The sequence below is a fragment of the Urtica dioica genome, chromosome 2 (genome assembly GCF_054948205.1).
Source record: "Urtica dioica subsp. dioica isolate 48M chromosome 2, U.dioica_male_clone48M_v1_H2, whole genome shotgun sequence".
Taxonomy (NCBI): Eukaryota; Viridiplantae; Streptophyta; class Magnoliopsida; order Rosales; family Urticaceae; genus Urtica; species Urtica dioica.
The window spans coordinates 49602391-49625569 of record NC_142757.1 but is presented as its reverse complement, the minus strand read 5'-3'; the positions used below and the strand labels follow the sequence as shown (position 1 = coordinate 49625569).

The window sequence follows — 23179 nt, the reverse complement described above, 5'->3', positions numbered from 1 at the left end:
TGTTTAAGAGAGATACTCACTTAAAATTGAAACTTTTAAGTGTATGAAACAAAATGTTGTAATTTGTAAGGGTAAAAACGAAAATCAACTTCTACGGCGACAAAGGAGTGAGAGATAGAGAAGAAAGAGAGAGAGAGAAAAAATAAATGTTTGAATTCTAGTTTAGAAAATGAAATTTCTATTAAGACAATTATAATTGAGTAGATTTGGAAAGGTTGGGCTATAGTGTTGAAATATTATTTAAATCTGGCTAGTAATACAAATCCCCTTCAGCTAAATTTCTCATTTCTCCTTCGCTCGATCGGCCAATCCCGCAAACCCACCTCATCCCATCTTCGTCTCAGCTCCGGCGACGAGGGAATACTCGCCACCCTGTAGCCAGTCGCTCCCAAACATTTGGTTAGTTTTTTATTTTTATTTTGTTGATTAGTATTGCTTGAATTCCATATTTCATTGCGAAAATATATAATTGATGTGTTTTTAGTTTATGTAATTTGAAATCGTCTAAAATTCAAATTCCGTTTTTGGCAAAGTCTAATCAAGATATACCATGTAGAGCATTCCCTGATTTTAGGGCTTAGATGATGGTTCTTGTTCGTGCATTTGGATTTTGGGGGATTTTATTCTGGGTGTTGACTTAGAAGTTTAGGGTTGCGTTTTTCTTAGTAGAAACTGAATAAAAGTAAATGAAAAAGAAAAAATCTTTATAACAAGTCCAAATCTGCAAAGTGGTGTTCAAGCGAGGTCATTTTCCAGACCTAAAACGTACTCTTACTGAGGCGTTTTCTGGGCGTTTTACCGTTTCCACGCCTCAGTACGTACGTTTTTAACGTTTTTTTAAAACCTTGGTGCATAGTATAAACTGTAGATTTTGATTGCTCAAACTGTGTTATTGTTATTTTCCTATCATCCAGTGTATTGAGTTATACAAATATTCCATTGCTCGATAAAGAATGAGTGTAATATATTCAAAATCCACACAAGAAAACTCATGTTATCACAAATCAATCATAACAAAAACACAGTTTATCAACCAAGCTCTTATCTTCTGCATTATCTGTGAAAGCTAAAGCTGTCAAAATCTTGATTTTTTATTGCTCTGAATCGACACTCAACTTTTCAATAATTTCTTCGCTGTAAGAGATGAACCTGTGGTTCTAGTTAATGTAACATATCATACAAAACTATAGATTCTAATTTGTTTTATATGTTCTTTTTCTTTTCTTTTTTGGTAGTGATCGATCTGTAAATAATTTGAATCGTTAAGGTTGGTTCGGTCTCGAAGATGGCGAATACTGAAGTAATTAAGAGAGCAAAGTACAAGATTTCAGTCAAAGACCCTGGAACTCCTGGTCTTATAAAAATGGTATGATTTTTTTGTGAATTGATATCACTTGAATATAATGTTTGAACTCGGTGTTTGAATCCTCAGTTCGACCAGCGTGAGTTGCTTGGTGATTGGATGGTAGTTGAGACTCTAGTGTGAATGTTGTTTGATTTTACAACTCGGTGCAATTTATGAGATCAAGTTTCTGTTTTACTTGGATTGACAAGAGAGGTTGTTATTGAAAGCTTTTAGGAAAGTGTTTAAGGCAGTTTGTTTGTTATATAGCTTCTACTTGTTGGTCAGGAACTGTTTATATGATTGTTGAACAGAAAATAAAATAATTAATTAGATGCTGTTTTTTATTTTATTTTTAATGTTGGTCATTATTGGTTAGTGTGAGCAGAATTTCGTTGGTCAGGCTATTTACGATGATTTGGATTTGCAAATAGCTTGTAGATTTTAAGACTACTGAAAATAAATGAAAATGTGGAAGTTGTTCGATTGTTGAGATTAACTTTGTAACGATGAAGAACCGGAGCTTAGAGCTTCTTAGGAAAGGTGGAAAGTGATTATTTTGATTGCTCAAAGGGTCTTGATGTTAATTATTATTACATCCAATGTGTCAGAATGAACGGAAATTATTATTCAAGCCTAGCAATCCAGCATCTGCCTCAAAATTGGATGTAGATTTTGCACGCATTAAAGGTATTTTTGTTTCGCAGACTTGTTTGTTGCAAGATCCTGAACTTATAAATTATCTCGAGTTGAGTTTAATTTGTCACTTGATCTTTTTCTCTTTCTTTTCATTTTTTATTGTTGATTCCAGGTCATAAAAATACAAAGGAGGGATCAAATAAACCACCTTGGCTTAACCTCACCCATGACCAGGTTTCCTTAGTTTGTAGAATTGTGATCACAGGGTTTCATCCCTCCTAAAAGTTTTTTTCTGCGTTGCCTTTTCTTTAAGTTTATGTTTGTATCCACTGAAATTTTAGCAGGTAAAATCGATGTTGTGTTGTTACAGGGTGGAAGTTACATATTCGAGTTTGAAAGCTTTTCCGACCTCCATGTGTGCCGAGAGTTTGTTGGTAATCCTTTGTGCACACTGAACCCAGTTCTATTTAGCAGACACCGTTTCTTTTTCTTTTTTTGTTTCCCGTCGAAATTTGTACTTTTATTCAATATTGGACCAAGTTGTTTAGCAAAGATTTTACAACAATAGTCTTCCAATATTCTATTGGGTGTAGGAAACTGCCTTGCAAAGTCTGGGGACGCTACTAAAGTTGCTTCTGCTGCAAAAGTTGTTCCCGAGAAATCCCCAATTGTGTTTCCCGATGAGCAGCTCAGCACGGCAGAAATGGAGCACCGAATGAGGCTATTACGGGAAGATAGGTGAAAAATCTTTTCTTGTGACGTGTTAATGAATTAATATGAAAGAATGCTTTGACTAATAACTTTTATTTTTCAATTTCTGTGCTGATTGGATTTAAATTAAAATCAGAATCAGATATGCACCTTAGGATCGTTACATTGATATTACTTGTTTGAACTTTCTCTTTGTGGCGCTAATGTTACGTCTTCACAGCGAGTTGCTGAAACTTCATCAATTTCTGTGCTGATTGGATTTACATAAAAATCGGAATTCGATACACACCTTAGGATCGTTACAATGATATTACCTGCTTGAACTTTCTCTTTGTGGCGCTAATGTTATGTCTTCACAGCGAGTTGCTGAAACTTCATAAGCAATTTGTGCTTGGTGGAATCTTGACGGAAGCGGAATTTTGGGCAACAAGAAAGGTCATTTTTTATACCTCTTCTCTATCAGCCATGTGGTTGATTCGTGTAAGGATTGTATCGTCATATCTAATATTGTAGACATAAGAAAATACAGAAGTTGCTTGACGGTGATGGCAGTAGAAAGTTAAAACAGCGTGTTGGTTTCAAAAGTACAATGATATTAGACTCCAAACCTATGGCTGATGGTCGGGTAGACTCTCTCTCTCTCTCTCTCTCTCTCTCTCTCTCAATCAACTAGTTCATTTACTGCTATTTCCATCTTTTGTTCCAACACTGGAAACTCATGATTGTTCTTTTTTTCCCCTCTTTTTTCCTTCTTTTTTGTTTTCTGAAGACAAACAAGGTTACATTTAATTTGACTCCGGAGATCAAATATCAGGTATGTCTATTTTGTTTCTCCATTCATCGGCTCTTTGTTACATTTAAGTATTTTTCAGATTTTTTTTGTGCATATTGTTTATCTTCTTCTTCATGTAATTTTTTTCGGCTTGTCAGATATTCGTTCTAAAACCAGCTGTACACCAGGCATTCCTTAAACTTGTTCCGACTAAGGTACTACTAATGTCAAAGCTATGTATTCTATTTACAATTCCTCTAGCAGTCGGTAAGTCTTTTAAGATCTAGCGTTTACATGGTTTTCCGGATAGTGGTACCATGATCACGAGACGTGCTGATACGTTGCTCAAACGATCCTCTGTTATATGGTTACTCAGATGACTGAAAAGGACTTTTGGACGAAATATTTTCGAGCCGAATACCTTCATAGCTCGAGGAATGTCATGACAGTCGCAGCAGAGGCTGCTGAAGACGAGGAGCTAGCCATGTTCCTCAAGAATGATAACATATTGGCAAGAGAAGCTCGCAGAAAGGTGATTCTTTAAAAAGAGATCTTTAAATCTTTCTCTTAAAAATAAATTTTAATATGAGTTTTAAAGTTTCCTTGCTTATGATTAAAGTTTCCACATGTGTGGTTTTTATGTTTGAATTGCCAGATCAGACGAGTTGATCCCACTTTGGATATGGAAGCAGATATAGGGGATGACTATACGCATCTTCCGGTACGAAGTTTTACTGAATACTATCTGATATCTTTTTGGATACAATGCCTAGCCCATCGATTTGTATACTATTAATGTAACATTAATAAATTGAAAAAATAACGCTAGTTTCTTTTTAAAAAAAGGGAAAATAACACATTTATACCCTGTGTTTTAGTGAAATGTCGAGTTTAACCCTCAGTTTTCAAAAATGTCGAGTTCATACCCTCTGTTTAACTAAAATGACGAAATTATATCCTGAAATGAATAACAGCGTCACAAATCTCCCTTTCATTGATATTAACTCTTATATAAGAAAAATCGAATCAAATCTAAATCAGTACCCTAATTTCCAAATTCTCAATTTTGAAATAAAAATAGCCTTAAATTGAAATTAAATAATAAAACTCATACCGCCTAAGAAATGACTTCATTCCGTGTTCGAATTGTAACTCTAAATCTTGGATTCTCTGTTCGAATATGCGATTTTGATGACTATCAACTATCGATGTTTACCCCTTTGCCTCTTTCTGTGTTCTTCACGATTAAGAAACTGTTGTTTATTTTTTAGTTTTTAAATAAATTACATATATGACGCGAATGAATAAAGATAATTGGTGTTTATATTATAAATATTATAGTCAACGTCAATGAAAAGTCAATAAAAAGAATATTTGTGACACTGTTGTCTATTTCAGGGTATAATTTCGTCATTTTAGTTAAACATATGGTATAATTTCGTCATTTTAGTTAAACAGAGGGTATGAATTCGACATTTTTGAAAACCGAGGGTTAAACTCGACATTTCACTAAAACACAGGGTATAAATGTGTTATTTTCCCTTAAAAAAAAGGCGTATAGCGATCACTTCTATAATGATCATATATCCTAGTACTCTCTGATTATTGTCAAAATTTTGTTTATGAGTTATATCTTATGTGGCAGTATACTTTAATACTCAGGATCATGGAATATTTCGTGACGCTGACAGGGAAACAAACGACCCACAGTATGAGCAGTACAGAAGGACTTTGTCACAAGATCTAAACCGACAAGGTGCTGTTGTTCTTGAAGGCAGAACTGTAGGTAAGTATTTCAAGTTATTAAAAAAATATATATATGAATTTTGTACTGCTTTATTTCATTTCTCGTGTATTCCTTAAAGTTCGATTGTATAGACATTTCGTGTTTTCTCGACATTTTTTCGATTCAAGGTAGATGATTTTTGACTTGTAAATATGAGAGCAGATGTGGACTTGGAAGATCCGCGAACTGTGGCTGAAGCGATTGTTCAGTCTAGGAAAGGTTAGTATTGGTTAATCGCGCTATCAATACTTGCTTTGACTTAGACCCTTGTTCAAGCATATTTCTCTCCCACTGGCTTTGCAGAAGAACTTGTTGGGGACAAAACACAGGATAGGCTCGATAGGCTCTCTCGGATGATGGAGATAGAAGACCTCCAAGCTCCTCCCGAACAGCCTTTTGCCACGCTTTGTATCAAGGTTTCAAAGCATGTCAATTAAGACACTGATATTCTTTTCTATATTCATCCATACTCTCCTTTCTCATTGTGGTTTGTTGAAACCAGGATCCTCGTGACTACTTCGATGCTCAACAAGCTAATGCGTTCAAGACTTTGGATGACTCGCGGAACAGAGCGGAACAAACAAAATCAAGCCTCAGCATTGATGAAGCATATGGTTTTTTAAGAGATTCCATATCTAAAGTCAGGGCTTCAGGATTGAACAATCCCATAGTGAAACCCGAAGTTGCTTTGATGGTAACAAAATACAGGATGTAAAAAAATAACAATTAAAGGGCATACGACGTAGAGTAAAAAAATTATTAATTTTTTTTCTTTTCGTTTTTTGGTGTAGGTACTAAACGGATTGACCCAAAATATCTCGAGCTCCAAGTACCAACTGGGAAAGAATTCTCAGGAGAGTATTTTGGACAATTTGCCTAACACGACGAGAGAACAAATTTTGCACGTGAGTTGATAAACCTTGTTTTGGTTACACTAAGACCTCTTCTAATGTTTGATGAAGATACTTTCTTTTCTTCTTGGTCCACTTATCAGCATTGGGTTTCTATTCAAGAATTACTGAGACATTTCTGGTCTTCGTATCCAATCACCGCACCTTGTCTTCATACAAAGGTCAGTTCTTTAGTTTACATGTGCTTGTTATTATTATCCACATATTGTTCTCGTTGAGTTTTTTTCTGCTTTTTTTCCCGGGAGTCGTCTGACGCGTTTCCGTTTATGAAATACAGGTTAGCAGATTAAAAGATGCTATGTCACAAATATACCGTCAGCTTGAGGTAATATCTCTTTAGCCCGAAATTCCCCCGTGTATTCTTCAGTATAATAATTTTGGTTATATACGCAGGAACTTAAGGAGTCTGTGCAATCCGAATTTCGACATCAAGTCTCTCTCCTGGTTCGGCCGATGCATCAGGTCAACCTCTATTCCATTTACGAACAGTGAACCTATATCAGTGTTGATCACGATCACATCTCTCTTTTTTTTTTTCTTTTTTTTGTGTGTGCAGGCTTTGGATGCTGCTTTTCAGCATTATGACGAACAACATAAGAAGTCAACAAAAACCGGAGAGCTGTCAAATGGGTTTGCATAGGTGATACGATCCGTGTGGCCTTTAAAAGACTCAATTTTGCGATGAGCTAATTTATATGAAAGATATATATTACCAACTTTGGGTTGCCGGGTAATTGTCCCATTCAAGATCAGCACCTCATCCAAGTACTGCAAGAGGTATGTGTGTATATGTATGTGATCGTAATACATGGTCTTGTATTTTTCAAAAAAAATTCTTTTACTAAAGCTCTATCCAAACCTAGATTTAAGCATTTGTAGTGATATATGCAACTAAGAGTCATACTTAGGAGTCTCTTGATTTTCACACATTCTCTTTGGACGTTTTTCAGTAAATTGTATGGCATATATTTTGGTCGTATGTGTTATGTTCTGATCGTATTTTTGTTTTGTTTTGCAGCATCAAGTGAAAATTTACTGAAGTTGCAAAAATTATTTTTTTTCCTAGCTTTGAGGAATATGGCTTGAAATATTAAGTGGGGTGTTCAAACTCTACAATAAGGCTTGATTGCTAGTTTGCTACAGGGACTTCCATCTATATCTTTTTTAATAAAACATTGATCGAAATAAAAGGATGAAAAGACAAAAGGACCCTATTCAATTTTCGACCGAAAAATCTCAATAGAGCTTGCGACAATAATCACCTATCTCGAAAGTGATCATTATTAGTTTTCAAATTTGAACGAAAACGACCATCGTAAGGTGAATCTTTATGCTACCATGCTTGTTTATGTCATAATTACGCCTTTATTTGCACTAAATTCGTCCAACCAAATAGATACCAGAATCAAATCCAATGTCTACAAATAGTACCCAAGCAGAATTTGATTTTTTGGGGAGGGACCGGAATGAAGTGAAATTCCAAATCGTTCAAGTTCAATTTGCCCAAATTTCAAAAGCATGGTTGGAGAGATCCTGATGAAATCCAAAAAAAAAAACAAAAATTCAGTTGGAGATGTTTTAATAAAGCTAGCTATGGCAGTGTCAACTTTGTTAAGATCAAGAAAAAATCAAAGATAAACTGAAAACATCTAATAATGTACTTGATTTAAATATATTTTAATATAATACTCTGTAATTAGAATTTTTTTGATTTATTTATCTTTTTTCTATGATACATGTACCCCCATATATAATAGAAAAAAATATGGTTCATTAAATTACAGCTTGAAGTACTTAATTTGGTAGTTCAGCAAAAATAAAAAAATTAAATTTGACCCAATAAAAGATAACTCACCGCTTAGCACAGTAGATGAGTTGATGTTACACTTACACTTCATAAATACTAATAAAAATAAATAAACAAAATTCATAAAAACTGCCCCCCCCCCCCCAAAAAAAGTAGTATAGGTCCAAAAATAACAAAATAAATCGACACTCACGTAGCGTGGAATTTATTACCCGGCGGAGAGGGTGATTGTACAGCAAGCAAGCATGGCTCTTAAAAACCAAACTAATGGGCTGTCAAATGGGTTTGCATAGATGATACGATCCGTGTGGCCTTTAAAAGACTCAATTTTGTGATGAGCTAATTTATATGAAAGATATATATTTTATATATATATATATATATATATATATATATATATATATATATAATATAATATATATCTATACCAACTTTGGGTTGCCGGGTAATCGTCCCATTCAAGATCAGCACCTCATCCAAGTGCGCAAGAGGTATGTGTGTATATGTATGTGATCGTAATACATGGTCTTGTATTTTTCAAAAAAAGTTCTTTTACTAAAGCTCTATCCAAACCTAGATTTAAGCATTTGTAGTTGTTAGATATATTACTAGAAAAATATTTATTTTTCTGGAAAATAAAAACTGACAGCTTGAAGAAAAGGAAAAAAAATTACAACACAACACTATTATGAACAAAAAATATAAACAAAAGGAAGCCACGCCGAGGACCGTTCGACGGTCTCCTTAAAGTAATATTGCCCTCCCCGTGGGTGCCGGAAACGACGAGCAATTTACCTCCCAGGATACAACGGCGGAATGAGAAGAGGTTGCACCAAACTAACTTCCCCGGCGAACTAACCTGTAACAGACTGAACACCGACTACAAAAGAAAAACAATTTCTGGGAGAGATAAGGAACTGAGAGAAGCAGTAAAAACACTTGTGAATTTTTCTGTGTATTCGAATGAGAAAATCAAGCCTCAATATATAAAGGCCAAGGCTGAATTGTTTGAAGTTCCAAAAACTGTCCAGCCTTCAAGGCAATTACTTGCAGGTTATAACAACCATTTAATACACGGTCTTCAACTCACGACCAAGTGAACAGTCAAACGTTTTCAACCTTAATGGCATTATTACACAGCCATAAGGAGTACTTAATGCTCAAAGAACCACTGGATTGAAGAATCCAAACTGTTGGCTTTAAGTCTCAAACGTACGCTCTGTCTCTTCGTCTGGTCGAGCTCGTCCAGTCGAATTGACTTCGTCACTAAGTCCAGTCGAGCTCGTCCAGTCGATCTCGTCCGGTCGAGCTCGTCCAGTCGAGCTGGAGAGACTTCGACACTTAGACCAGTCGAGCTCTTCCAGTCCAGCTCGTCCAGTCGAACTGACTTCGCCACTAAGTCCAGTCGAGCTCGTCCAGTCGAGCTCGTCTAGTAGAGCTCGCCTCGTCAAGTCGAGCTGGACCAGTCGAGCTCGTCCAATTGAGCTCGCCTCGTCCAGTCGAGCTGGACCAGTCGAGCTCGTCCAATTGAGCTCGCCTCATCCAGTCGAGCTGGACTGACTTAGTCAGTTCGTCCATTGTGACATAAAGCATACTCCACACATCAATTTCTCATTCATTCTAGCTCCGTTTTTGGCAAAATTATAATCGATATTATACCCCATTCCGCAAGAAAGAATAATACGAAAGAATTATCAAATTTCATTGAGTGGACCCCACTCAAAATTTTGCCTAAAGTCAGCAGCTTAATAGACAATACATACTCAATATTGTCCATTTTCTCCCTAATATTCCAACAATCCCCCACATGAATGAAATTGCATGACGACAACAAAAAAACTCGACACGACTCAATATGGTGATCAGTTCTACGGTCAATACCAGTATAGGATAGGTAGACAAAGTCCTTGAACCTTCCCTCGTAGAAGTATGTCATGTTTACGGACTACTCAGTAGACACGATGTCCTTGAACTGTTAGTCGTTTGTATATAAACGATGAGCATATATCTCGCTGATATTTTCCTGCCACAGGTTTTAGTTCTCATGGTTATGTTCATTTCGGCCCTGAACATGCGCCTGGTTCTGTAAGATTTTCTAAAGAATTACGCCCCTTTAATTCTCTTTTGAAGCGGCCTCACTTCTCTCTCACATAGGTGATCCTTACGACAAAGAGTAATCCCGCATTACTCGTTCGGTATCTCAAAGATCCGATTTCAAAGAATCATTAAAAGCACAATGCTTAGCCTCTTACGGGTGTCACTGATTTTATCATAGGAATAGGACCGGGGTTTTCCCCCACAGTGACCTCACTTCATTCTAGCAGTTAGGTTGTCCCTTTGAACCAAGTTCTTGGGATCTCCAGTCATCATGGTTGGGTTTCCTTTGCTAAAACTTTTATTTCATGGGCTTTAGTCTCATTCCTATTGACATCTTCTCTACTTGGTCCCTATTTAACCCCTTGGTTAGCGGATCCGCAATATTGTCTTTGGACCTTACATAGTCAACACTTATGACTCCAGACGAGAGAAGTTGTCTTATGGTGTTATGTCGTCGACGGATATGTCTAGACTTACCATTATACATAACACTTTGTGCTCTACCAATAGCAGATTGGTTATCACAATATATACTTATTGCAGGCACAGGTGTTATCCAATTTGGAATATCCTCTACGAAGTTTCTTAACCACTCAGCTTCTTCACCACACTTATCCAAAGCAACAAACTCAGATTCCATCGTGGATCTAGTTATCACGGTTTGTTTTGAGGATTTCCAAGACACAGCTGCACCACCTAAAGTGAATACATATCCACTTATGGCTTTAGAGTCTTGTATATCAGATATCCAACTCGCGTCAGTGAAACCTTCAATGACTTCGGGATGTCTAGTATAGTGTAGACCATAATCACGAGTAAATCGTAAATACTTCAGTACTTTCACGATTGCTTTCCAGTGCTCAGAGCTTGGATTACTCGTGTATCTCGCAAGTCTACTTACAGAGTAAGCTAAGTCAGGCCTAGTACAATTCATCAAGTACATTAGACTTCCTATTATTCTAGCATACTCCTTTTGAGACTCGCTATCTCCTTTATTCTTAGACAAATGGTGACTAGCGTCGATAGGAGTTCTAGATACTCCACTATCATTCTTTGCAAATTTGTCTAGAATTTTATCAACATAGTGTGATTGACTCAAAACAAGTCCATTTGATGTTCTTTTAATCTTGATCCCCAAGATAACATCGGCTAATCCCAAATCTTTCATATCAAATCTCGAATTCAATATATCTTTTGTGGATTTCATCATGCTTTTCATTGCTCCCAACAATAAGCATATCATCTACATATAGACACAAAATTACATAACCGCGTTCGGTCGTTTTAATGTAGACACACTTGTCACACTCGTTGATCTTGAAGCCATTTGACATCATTACATTGTCAAATTTTTCATGTCATTGTTTTGGGGCTTGTTTGAGTCCATACAATGACTTAATCAATTTACATACTTTCCTCTCTTGCCCATGTGCTACACACCCCTCGGGTTGGTCCATATAGATCTCTTCTTCGAGATCACCATTTAGGAAAGCAGTTTTGACATCCATTTGATGGATTTCAAGGTTGTGGCAATGGCTATAATCAATCTTATAGATGTTATTCTCGTCACGTGAGAATAAGTATCAAATTAGTCAAGACCTTCTTTTTTACTATAACCCTTAATTACAAGTCTCGCCTTGTATTTATCAATTGAGCCATCCACTTTCATCTTCCTTGTGAAGATCCACTTAGAACCAAGAGTTTTACTTCCAGGAGGAATGTCAACTAGTTCCCACGTGTGGTTATGCATTATTGAGTCAATTTTACTTCTTATGGCGTCCTTCCATAAGTGACCATCGACTGAATTTACAGCCTCTTTATAACTTAGAGGTTCGGCCTCTAACATATAGGTAAGGAAATCAGATCCAAATGACTTCTCCACCCTAGCTCGCTTACCTCTTCGAGGTTGTTCAGATTCTATCTCATCCTCGGATTCCTCATCAAAATCTTGAGATATATCTTCTATATTCTCAAATTGTTGATTTGACGAACTCGGCTCATCTTCTTTAGTCTTATACGGAAATACATGTTCAAAAAACGATGCATTTTTAGACTCAATAATAGAACCTTGTTTATATCAGGATTCTTAGATTCGTGTACAATGAAGCGATAAGCATTGCTATGATGTGCATAGCCAATGAATACACAATCTACGGTCTTCGGACCGATCCTCATCCTTTTAGGTGCGGGAGCCAAAACCTTGGCCAAGCACCCCCACATTCGCAAGTATTTATAGGAAGGCTTCGTTCCTCTAAATAATTCAGACGGGGATTTATCCTCTTTCTTTCGAGGTATCTTATTCAAAAGATAATTTGCAGCCAAAATGGCTTCCCCCCACATTTCTTGTGGTAACCCCGAGCTTAGCAACATTGCATTCATCATCTCTTTGAGAGTCCGGTTCTTTCGTTCGGCAACGCCATTCGATTGAAGAGAATATGGTGGAGTGACTTCATGAATAATTCCATGTTGAGCACAAAATGTACCAAATGGTTCCACACATTCACCTCCACGATCACTACGCACCGTTTTAATCTTTTTTCCAAGTTGATTCTCAACTTCCAATTTGTATATGGTAAATTTCTCAATTGCCTCATCTTTGCTTTTAAGCAAATACACATAACAATACTTCGTACTATCGTCAATAAAAGTCACAAAGTATTTATTACCACCCATCGTAGGCATGAATTTCAAATCGCATAGATCGGTATGGATTAATTCAAGTGACTCACTTTTCCTTTCAACACTATGAAAAGATGTTCTCGTTAATTTGGCTTCAACACATATCTCACATTTGTGTTTAGAATCAATATTAAATTTTGGAATACAATCCAAATTAATTAATTTGCGCAAAGTATCATAATTCACATGACCAAGTCTACCATGCCACAAATTAGATGACTCAAGCATATACGCAGAAGAGGAAGCATTCTCATTATCATTCTTGCCAGTAATGGCGATTACATTCATCTTCCACATATTATCTTTAATATAGCCTTTACCCACATACATCCCATTTTTACTAAGAACAATCCTTTGAGACTCAAAAACCATCTTAAACCCATGGTTACAAAGGAGAGTTCCAGAAATAAGATTCTTCCTAATGTCGGGTACGTAGAGAACGTTGGTGAGCTTCATTTCCTTCCCAGAGGTCATTTTGAGGATGACATGGCCAATCCCCATGACGTCGGAGGTGGCCAAATTTCCCATAAACAGCTTCTCCCCAGTCGGGCGCATGTCGAGCGAGCAAAACGCGGTTTTGTCGGAGCAAACATGGCGGGTAGCTCCAGTGTCTAACCACCACTCCTTGGGGTTTGAATCGACCAAGTTCACTTCGGAGACCACGGCGACGAGAAATTGGTCATCTTTCTCGGTCTCGACGGCATTCGCCTCACTCTTCTTCTTCTTTTGCGGCTTTCGGCAATCCGCGGCGCGGTGACCTTCTTTGTCGCAGTTGAAGCACTTTCCAACAAACTTTTGTTGGTTCTTCTTCTTGAAGGCAGCCCCTTTAGCCCCAAGCTTGTTGGCGGGCTTCTTGCCTCTCGAGCTTTCACCATGCTCGACGATGTTGGCTCTCTCGGACGTGGTTTTGAACCTCTTGTCGGAGCCACGGTTGTCTTCCTCTATGCTAAGGCGAACCACCAAATCTTCAAGACTCATTTCCTTTCGCTTGTGTTTAAGGTAGTTCTTGAATTCCTTCCAACCCGAAGGTAGCTTCTCGATGACGGAGGCAACTTGGAAAGACTCGCTAATTGTCATTCCTTCGGCTTGAATCTCGTGAAAGATAAGTTGTAAATCTTGCACTTGACTCACGACCGTCTTATTGTCCACCATTTTGAACTCGAGGAAGCGGCCCACTATGTACTTCTTCGAGCCCGCGTCCTCGGTCTTGTATTTCCGATCTAGTGATTCCCAAAGCTCTTTCGAAGACGCCTTGGAACTATGCACGTTGTATAGGGAGTCCGCTAGACAATTCATCACATAATTCCGACACAAATCGTCGGAATCCTTCCAAGCGAGAAACGCCATTCTCACTTTCGGATCGGTCTCGTCCTCTTGGAGAGTCGGAGGATCGTCGGTCAAAAACCGTACAAGACCAATGGTGGTCAAATAAAATAGCATCTTTTGTTGCCATCTTTTGAAGTTCAAGCCATCGAACTTCCCCGGTTTCTCGGCCGGCATCATTACGGGAGGCCCTCGGACCGCGCCCGCATTTTGAACAAGACCCGCGGGTCCGTTCACGGCCATAGCCGCCATCGATTGAACAAGACCCTCGGGTCCGTTCCCGGCCGAAGCCTCCTCCAAGTTTTGCACGACGATGCTCGGGTTTGAGGCGTTGGTCGTCAATACCTCCACGTTGGAAGGCAGCGGGATGATCGGATTCCCCGACGCATCCACTCCGTTCACAAAGGTGTTGTTGTTGTTGTTTTCCATTACTACAAAAGAAAACACCCAAATTAAATTGTTGAAACAATCAACACAAATAAAAATAAATACGAAAACTCCTTCCAAGAGCAAGCTGTCTAAGAGCGGATACTACTTTAAGATTGTTAGATATATTACTAGAAAAATATTTATTTTTCTGGAAAATAAAAACTGACAGCTTGAAGAAAAGGAAAAAAAAATACAACACAACACTATTATGAACAAAAAATATAAACAAAAGGAAGCCACGCCGAGGACCGTTCGACGGTCTCCTTAAAGTAATATTGCCCTCCCCGTGGGTGCCGGAAACGACGAGCAATTTACCTCCCAGGATACAACGGCGGAATGAGAAGAGGTTGCACCAAACTAACTTCCCCGGCGAACTAAACCTGTAACAGACTGAACACCGACTACAAAAGAAAAACAATTTCTGGGAGAGATAAGGAACTGAGAGAAGCAGTAAAAACACTTGTGAATTTTTCTGTGTATTCGAATGAGAAAATCAAGCCTCAATATATAAAGGCCAAGGCTGAATTGTTTGAAGTTCCAAAAACTGTCCAGCCTTCAAGGCAATTACTTGCAGGTTATAACAACCATTTAATACACGGTCTTCAACTCACGACCAAGTGAACAGTCAAACGTTTTCAACCTTAATGGCATTATTACACAGCCATAAGGAGTACTTAATGCTCAAAGAACCACTGGATTGAAGAATCCAAACTGTTGGCTTTAAGTCTCAAACGTACGCTCTGTCTCTTCGTCTGGTCGAGCTCGTCCAGTCGAATTGACTTCGTCACTAAGTCCAGTCGAGCTCGTCCAGTCGATCTCGTCCGGTCGAGCTCGTCCAGTCGAGCTGGAGAGACTTCGACACTTAGACCAGTCGAGCTCTTCCAGTCCAGCTCGTCCAGTCGAACTGACTTCGCCACTAAGTCCAGTCGAGCTCGTCCAGTCGAGCTCGTCTAGTAGAGCTCGCCTCGTCAAGTCGAGCTGGACCAGTCGAGCTCGTCCAATTGAGCTCGCCTCGTCCAGTCGAGCTGGACCAGTCGAGCTCGTCCAATTGAGCTCGCCTCGTCCAGTCGAGCTGGACTGACTTAGTCAGTTCGTCCATTGTGACATAAAGCATACTCCACACATCAATTTCTCATTCATTCTAGCTCCGTTTTTGGCAAAATTATAATCGATATTATACCTCATTCCGCAAGAAAGAATAATACGAAAGAATTATCAAATTTCATTGAGTGGACCCCACTCAAAATTTTGCCTAAACTCAGCAGCTTAATAGACAATACATACTCAATATTGTCCATTTTCTCTCTAATATTCCAACAGTAGTGATATATGCAAATAAGAGTCATACTTCGGAATCTCTTGATTTTCACACATTCTCTTTGGACGTTTTTCAGTAAATTGTATGGCATATATTTGGTCGTATGTGTTATGTTCTGATCGTATTTTCGTTTTGTTTTGCAGCATCAAGTGAAAATTTACTGAAGTTGCAAAATTATTTTTTTTCTTAGCTTTGAGGAATATGGCTTGAAATATTAAGTGGGGTGTTCAAACTCTACAATATTTCTCTAGGATCAGGTTTTTTTTTTCTTTTTTATTTAGGCATTGTTTGTGGATTCTGTCATGTATGATATATCGTGTGGCTTGATTGGTAGGGTTTTTTTTTTTTTTTTCCCCCTCAAAGGCTTGATTGCTAGTTTGCTACAGGGACTTCCCTCTATCTTTTTTAATAAAACATTGATCGAAATAAAAGGATGAAAAGACAAAAGGACCCTATTCAATTTTCGACCAAAAAATCTCAATAGAGCTTGCGACAATAATCACCTATCTCGAAAGTGGTCATTATTAGTTTTCAAATTTGAACGAAAACGACCCTCGTAAGGTGAATCTGTATGCTACCAAACTTCTTTATGTCATAATTACACCTTTATTTGCACTAAATCCCTCCAACCAAACAGATACCAGAATCAAATCCAATGTCTACAAATAGTACCCAAGCAGAATTTGATTTTTTAAGGGGGTCCGGAATGAAGTGAAATTCCAATTTGTTCAAGTTCAATTTGCCCAAATTTCAAAAAGATGGTTGGGGAGATCCTGATGAAATCCAAAAAAAAAAAAAAAAATCAGTTGGAGATGTTTTAATAAAGCTAGCTATGGCAGTGTCAACTTTGTTAAGATTAAGAAAAAAAATCAAAGATAAATAGAGAACATCTAATAACGTACATGGTTTAAAATTTTGCTAATATTTTAAGGGTTATATAGCTAAATAGCCTTCCAATTTAGACAGTTTTGGATTTAGCCAACATTTGGTTAATTTCGTGCTAATAGTCAGCCCAATTTATTTACATAGATAAAAATATCAAAATAACCTCCCAAACGTTCCCGTTCATTAACCTCACGAAAATTAAAATCATTAAAAGCAATATCTTCGGATAATAATTGCCGCAACTTTCGAGGGGCATCACTAAACTCTGTAATTAAACCACAGATACACGCAATCTTCTCTCTCATAGAAACAGAAATTTCAAACACGAAATCTCAATTTGAAAACACAAAAAAATTATTCGCGTGCTCTGGTTTCTTCGGCGAAAAAACTTCTTCATCGGCGCTTGGACCAAACATCGTCTTCTTCTCCTTCTTCTCTTCTGCACGCGGCCACCAGCACCAGTCCGAGCCCGAGCTTCTCTTCCTCGCGCGCGCCATCCCGCTGAGACCGAGCGCCGCCGCGCGCGACCGCCGCGAGCCGCCGAGCGCGCCGCCGACGAAGAGACACCGGAGAATAGGTGGAAGTGTGCTGGAGAGTTCAATTCTAGCATAAACAATGTGAGGTTTTGTTTACCCAAATTGATTTCGAAAATTAGGGTATTGAAGATTGATTTTGGGGTTTGAGTTCTCAAGAGGAATTCCGTGGTTTTGATGTTCTTTGATGCTTGATTATGGCTGATTAATATGATTGGATGCTCGAAATTGTACATTGAATGTGGGTTGTGGCTTCATGAAAGTGTTTGGCCGTGTCTTTGATTTTGAGTTTTGGCCGATTGGTAAATACGAAGCTTATTTACAGTATATTCATTGTAAATACGAAGCTTATTTACAGTATATTCATTGTAAATACGAAGCTTATTTACAGTATATTCATTGTAAATACGAAGCTTATTTACGGTATATTCATTGTAAATACGAAGCTTATTTACAGTATATTCATTGTAAATACGAAGCATATTTATAGTATATTCGTGTAACTAAACTAAAAAAAATTCAGGAAATATTTTGGGCACGAAAATTTTGAAAATTATGAATATATGGAAGACAAAATAATATCAATAAATGAAGAATATATTTACAGATTTTATCCATAATGAATTGCAACGAAAATAGAAACTAATTACCTAAAGTCAACACTAAAATTTCCAAATACATAACAATTAATGGGCTGAGAACTTTCCAAATCTGCTGGAAAATTCAAATTTCAAATTTGAAAACTTCCCTATTCGGTTTCAATATTTGATTCAGAATTTTAAAAAAAAAACTGCCTAATTAAAATAGCGTAAGGGCAAAAATGTACAACTAATTCAATTAATAAACTGCCACGTGATGGCTATTTACGGAAAATTAACGAAAAGTTGACTAAAACCAAATTACTAATGTTTAAGATGGCTATGCAACCAATTATTTGATATTTTAATATGATACTTTGTAATTAGAATTATTTTTTATTTATCTTTTTTCGATCATACATCTACCTACCCCAAATATAATAGGAAAAACATATGGTTCATTAAATTACAGCTTGAAGTACTTAATTTGGTAGTTCAACAAAAATAAAATAAAAAATTAAATTTGACAGACAATAAAAGATAACTCACCGCTTAGCACAGTAGATGAGTTGATGTTACACTTACACTTCATAAATACGAATAAAAATAAATAAACAAAGCCTTAAAAAAAAAAAAAAAGAGGGTGATCTTACAACAAGCATGGCTCTTAAAAACCAAACTAATGGAAAGCATTTAACTCGCTCAACCATACTTCACCAAAAGAATTAAAATCCGAACCACACACACACAACCTCTCTCTCGGTCGTTTCCCCTATATATAGTATACACGAGTAAAACAAACAACGTAAGACCATCATATCCCATAGTAACAAATACTTCTCAAGTAGAGCAAAGAACAACACACTATCAAGTCAGTTTTCAAAAATGGCTGCTGGGTGGGCAACGGTGAAGGTGGCGGTGCTGGTGGCGGCGGTGGCGGCGGTGAGTTGGGCGGGGGCGGCGGAGGGGGCGGTGACGTGCGGGCAGGTGGTGCGGTCGCTGATGCCGTGCGTGTCGTACGTGACGAACGGAGGGGCGGCGGTGCCGGGGCCGTGCTGCAGCGGAGTGAAGACGCTTTACGGGATGGCCAAGACCACCGAGGATCGTCAAGGGGTGTGCGGCTGCCTCAAGAGCGCCGTCAACGGCTTCTCTTACAGCAAAAAGAACGCCGACCTCGCCGCCGGCCTCCCCGCCAAGTGCGGCCTCAATATCCCCTACAAGATCAGCCCCTCCACCGACTGCAAAAGGTCTCAAAATCTTACCCTTCCAAAACGAGATATGATATAGAACCAAATATATATATATATATATATATATATATATATATATATATATATATATATGTGATCACTCATACGTACACAAGTAATAAAAAAGGTTCATTAGAAAAGTAGACAGTTTAAACGTTTTGACATTGTTAAATAGCTAATGTTTGGTAAATCTTAGGTAAATAGCCACTTTAATATAACAAACATTGGTTATTTACCTAGGATTTACGTCTGAAAATGGCTATTTATCTAAGATTTAATGAACGTTTGCTATTTAGCAATGTCAAACGTTTAAGTTGATTATTTTTCCACTTTTCTGTAATAAAAAAGATTACACAGATTTAGTCGTCTTGTTGCTAACTTGAGTAGTCCTAGCACCTCTCTGGGGTCCTGTTTTTTTTTTTTTTTTTTTTTTTTTACTATAATAGTTTCTTAAACGGCTTAAGTAAGAATTTTGACTAATTTTGGTGTTATCAAGGACCCAAAATTTACCTTGGTTTATTTCCAAGAGGTCTTGGATTTTAGGATTTTTTATTTTATTTTTACTATTATAGATAACTTAAGTGAGAATGTAACAAATTTTGGTATGATAAAGGGCTCGAAATTAACCTAGGTTTATTTCCATGAGGTTCTAGATTTTAGGATCTCTAAAGAGGTACCCACCTAGCAATTGTTAGTGTTTTCACTTCTCCGGAAATTGTAGGTTTAGACAGGAGGGGGGGACCTACGAAATTAACACTAATCAAGTAATAATTAAGAGCCCAATATAAGATAGACCATTTCCCTTTACTAATCCAATCTTATATTTCATTAGCTTTACAGACTTTATGTGGTAAGAGATCTGCGTTTTTTTGTTTGCTTACAATAGTACATTAAAACTGTTTTGCAGTGTGAAGTGAAAATGCAGGCAAAGGTTTCTACTGGAGACGAAACGATATGATATTTAGTGCACGTATTAGAATAAAGTTGGTGCCTTCAAAAACTCCAGTGGAAGTTACATGCATGTAATCTACTTTTGTGCTTTTTCTTGGTGGAATCAAGTATTATGATAAGCTTGGTTGTGGTGTGTATTTTGGTAACGGGTTACATGGTGTAACTGTTACGACTACGTACTTGATATGATAATAGTATGTACCTTGTTTGCTTTTCTTGCTCGCTCGCTCTTTCTTTTCGTTCAATTGTCATAACCATTGGTGAACAAAAAACCGGAATGTCACCGCCAAGAACAGCCAAACTGAGACTGGAAAATGGAACAAAACAAACCTCAAAACGACTTCTAAATATTCACAGCCAGAAAATGTTTAATTTTTTCCTTATAAAGTATGAAAACGATCCTAGACTCCGTCTGATTAGTATCGGAATGACATTTAAGCTAACCGTTATTTTCTAGGAAGCTTTCTTCTAGCAAAGAAACTATATGTACAGCGATATAATGCCTACCAAAGCAATAGATGAATCCAAAAAGGTATGTATGGAATTCATTCACCATATCTTCGTTCGATTTTTATCTTTTAGCGCCAAAGAATTGCTCGAGCTGCGTCACTGAATTGCTCGTGAAATGCTCAGTTGGCATATAATACGATTAAAAATATATCAGCAAACAAAGAACGAACTCTTGGAAGTTGTCGTTATCATCCATGTTGTTGAATATGATCATGTTCAGTTCGGCATTTGGACAGCCACTAAACTGAATTTCTAAAGTCCCTGACATTATTCTGTCCTTTGGGGACCAGAGCAAATACATAATGTCAATTAAAAGTAACTAAATTTGATTTCTGGTTTTCTCAATATTCCAGTTGCCCGAAATTATAATTCTTTATCATAAAACTTAAGTGCCCATCAAACTAGGAAGAAGAAAAACTGCTGGAAGAAACATAAAGAAGTGTGACACTGAGGACAAGCTAGCATTACCTGGATAGAAGGAAAAGTTTAGCTCCAAATCTCTGTCAAATCTAAAACTAAGACAGATAAGATCTGATGCTAATCCCACCAAGGTGAACTCACCAGTAGTAACAGAGGCAAAAGAGAACGAAAAACTGGAGAACTCTATTGTAAATTTACTGCACGGAACCAAAAGTTAAAACTGAAATAAAATCTTTTCATTTATACAGTTGAAAACCAAAATAATTTACATTCTATGTTGATACATCTGTACATAAGCTTTGCCTTTAAAGCTAAAACTACAATTTTCTACGGCAGGTTGGGATACTTCACCAACAGTACTAATAATCCAAGATAACTTTCTCTAATCGGTCTGCTAAATCATTTCCTGAAATACTTATAGCCTGGTTTTTTTTTCTTAAGTCATCATTTTCTCTTTTTAGCTCTGCAATATGCTCTTCTAACTCTGACCGTGAAGATTTCAACAATTCATTTTCCATTTTAAGATGCTGTAATTCCTCATGAAGTTGCATGTTCTGCTCTTCTAATATCTGCACTCTAGGTCTTTCGTCCTCCTATAAGATAAATATGTTTTCAATTTAAGAGATGTATAAAAATTGGTAAAAAAGAAAAAAAAAAAAAAAAAAGAATAACGACCGAGAAAAATAACTCACGTCATCAATTTCTGTAACGAAATCATCGTGTACATCCAATTGATTTGGTTGCTTCTGTAACTTTAACAAGCTACATGGCTCTGAGCAACAGTGTGTCGCATCAGGGCTATCCAAATTGACTTCTCGTTTACTTTGTCCATCACTATAGCGACTGGTTTCAGACTCCGTCTCTAATAAAATAACCTCCTGATTCCCGAATTGAAGTCTCATTTCCAAGTTACCATCCTGTTTTTTATTTTTTAAAAGAGAATTATTTTAATTCTAGACACTATGATAAAAAAATGCTTCTTCAATCCAGCTTTATGTCGAATCACTATTGAATAAAATAAAATGTGGACTGAAAGGTAACCAAAGCATGCTAGAGTGGCTCACATTATTATCTGTTGAATTGGCACAAGAGCTTTCTGCTTCAAAAATCTCTATTTCCTTGCTTTGTGCCTCCAATAACTCTTTAACTATATCCACTTCCAACTCCCAAGAAGTCGGTTCAAGCTCCCAAGTCACCTGATGTAAACATGCGGAGGACAGATCACAAACAACCTTAAAAAGAGGTTTTTTTTTCATCTTCCTATTCTTATATCTACGTCTCGCTGCTAAAGAGACTAGCTCATTACCAATTTAATTTCCATATCAATAAAAACAAGATATAAAAAGGGGTTTAGACTTTAAACTACCTCACTGTCCTTCAAATCCTTAAACTTCAAAACAGTTTGCTCTCTATTGGAGGATTTAGTTTTATCCCACTGACAGACGCGAGGAAACGGAGCAAACACATCCAACAAGGCTGGCCGAGCGATGTCAATGTGCTCAAAAGACCATATCTACATACCATTGTAAAATAAATGCTCAGCCCATATACATCTCCAACACAAATATTATAAACTAAAACTTAATAGATGGACAAGAACACGCTCACCTGAAGAAACAAAAGACACCCTCCAACATACACAGCGTTCGTTTCCTTTCTCTTGTCCAGCCACTTGATCAAGTGCACAAGAACAACTTGACCCCAGGCATAGCTCTGAACTACCTCGGTATCCTTGAGAAGAGACAGATAGCGAGTATCGACCTTCCCGTCTGCATTTGGGAAAAGAAAATTCCCGAACGTGAAGAGCAAGAAGGTCCTCACAAAGTCATCGTTGCAAATCTCCCCGAGCGAGTCGAGTTTGCTTTCGACCGAAGCGACTGTGACGCTGCGCTTCCATAGATCAGCACCGTACCAGGTTTCCAGATCGAGAAAAGGTTCTTCGTCTTGGAGCTCGGCAGGAACACCGACGACTCGTAATCCCAGAGTCAGCGCTACGTCCTTCAATGTCGGACAAATATCCCCACAAGGGAGAGCAAAAGAGTGCTTCTTTGAATCCCATCGGCGCATAAGCTCGAGCAACAAGCTCTTGTTCAGCGACTGATTGGGAATCCGAAGCAAATTCCCGAAACCAGTCTTCTCTATCGCCTTCTTTTGCTCCTCGCTGAGCCTTCTCGCCCTTTTAAGGAACGATAGTAACGTAAACCGAGTATTGAAATACTCAACCTGAACAAAAACATA

At 37.6% G+C, this 23179-nt stretch overlaps 2 protein-coding genes across 4 annotated transcripts; both read left to right on the top strand.

Annotated features, from left to right (window-relative positions):
* The first annotated feature begins 210 nt into the window (after positions 1-210).
* Positions 211-16112, top strand: LOC149405280 (general transcription and DNA repair factor IIH subunit TFB1-1-like). 3 transcript variants are annotated; one of them, XM_089607027.1, is made up of 22 exons: positions 211-399; positions 1268-1366; positions 1954-2032; positions 2154-2215; positions 2352-2415; positions 2575-2719; positions 3052-3127; positions 3222-3317; positions 3462-3506; positions 3623-3679; positions 3841-3996; positions 4120-4185; positions 5127-5250; positions 5413-5469; positions 5554-5666; positions 5753-5944; positions 6042-6155; positions 6245-6322; positions 6439-6486; positions 6555-6623; positions 6718-6938; positions 15958-16112. In XM_089607027.1, the coding sequence occupies exons 2-21, from the start codon at positions 1286-1288 to the stop codon at positions 6799-6801; spliced, it is 1806 nt and encodes a 601-aa protein (XP_089463153.1). In that variant the 5' UTR covers positions 211-399; positions 1268-1285; the 3' UTR covers positions 6802-6938; positions 15958-16112. The 3 variants fall into 3 exon arrangements, with proteins under 3 accessions (XP_089463153.1, XP_089463151.1, XP_089463152.1); XM_089607025.1 differs by lacking the exon at positions 15958-16112 and adding an exon at positions 7180-7497; XM_089607026.1 differs by lacking the exon at positions 15958-16112 and adding an exon at positions 7180-7497 and having other exon boundaries at positions 1236-1366.
* Positions 16113-18448: 2336 nt separating this feature from the next.
* LTP6 (lipid transfer protein 6) lies at positions 18449-20249 on the top strand. Its single transcript, XM_089607023.1, has 2 exons — positions 18449-19057; positions 19968-20249. Exons 1-2 carry the CDS (start codon positions 18696-18698, stop codon positions 19975-19977), a joined length of 372 nt encoding a protein of 123 aa, XP_089463149.1. The 5' UTR covers positions 18449-18695; the 3' UTR covers positions 19978-20249.
* The last annotated feature ends 2930 nt before the right edge of the window (positions 20250-23179 follow it).

Excerpts from the sequence above, each read along its gene's own strand:
- LTP6 (XM_089607023.1), top strand. The coding sequence starts at position 18,696 with ATGGCTGCTGGGTGGGCAACGGTGAAGGTGGCGGTGCTGGTGGCGGCG.
- LOC149405280 (XM_089607027.1), top strand. The coding sequence starts at position 1,286 with ATGGCGAATACTGAAGTAATTAAGAGAGCAAAGTACAAGATTTCAGTC. Across the intron at positions 2,033-2,153 it reads AGATTTTGCACGCATTAAAG|GTCATAAAAATACAAAGGAG; the intron begins GTATTTTTGTTT and ends TGTTGATTCCAG. Across the intron at positions 3,680-3,840 it reads TTAAACTTGTTCCGACTAAG|ATGACTGAAAAGGACTTTTG; the intron begins GTACTACTAATG and ends ATGGTTACTCAG.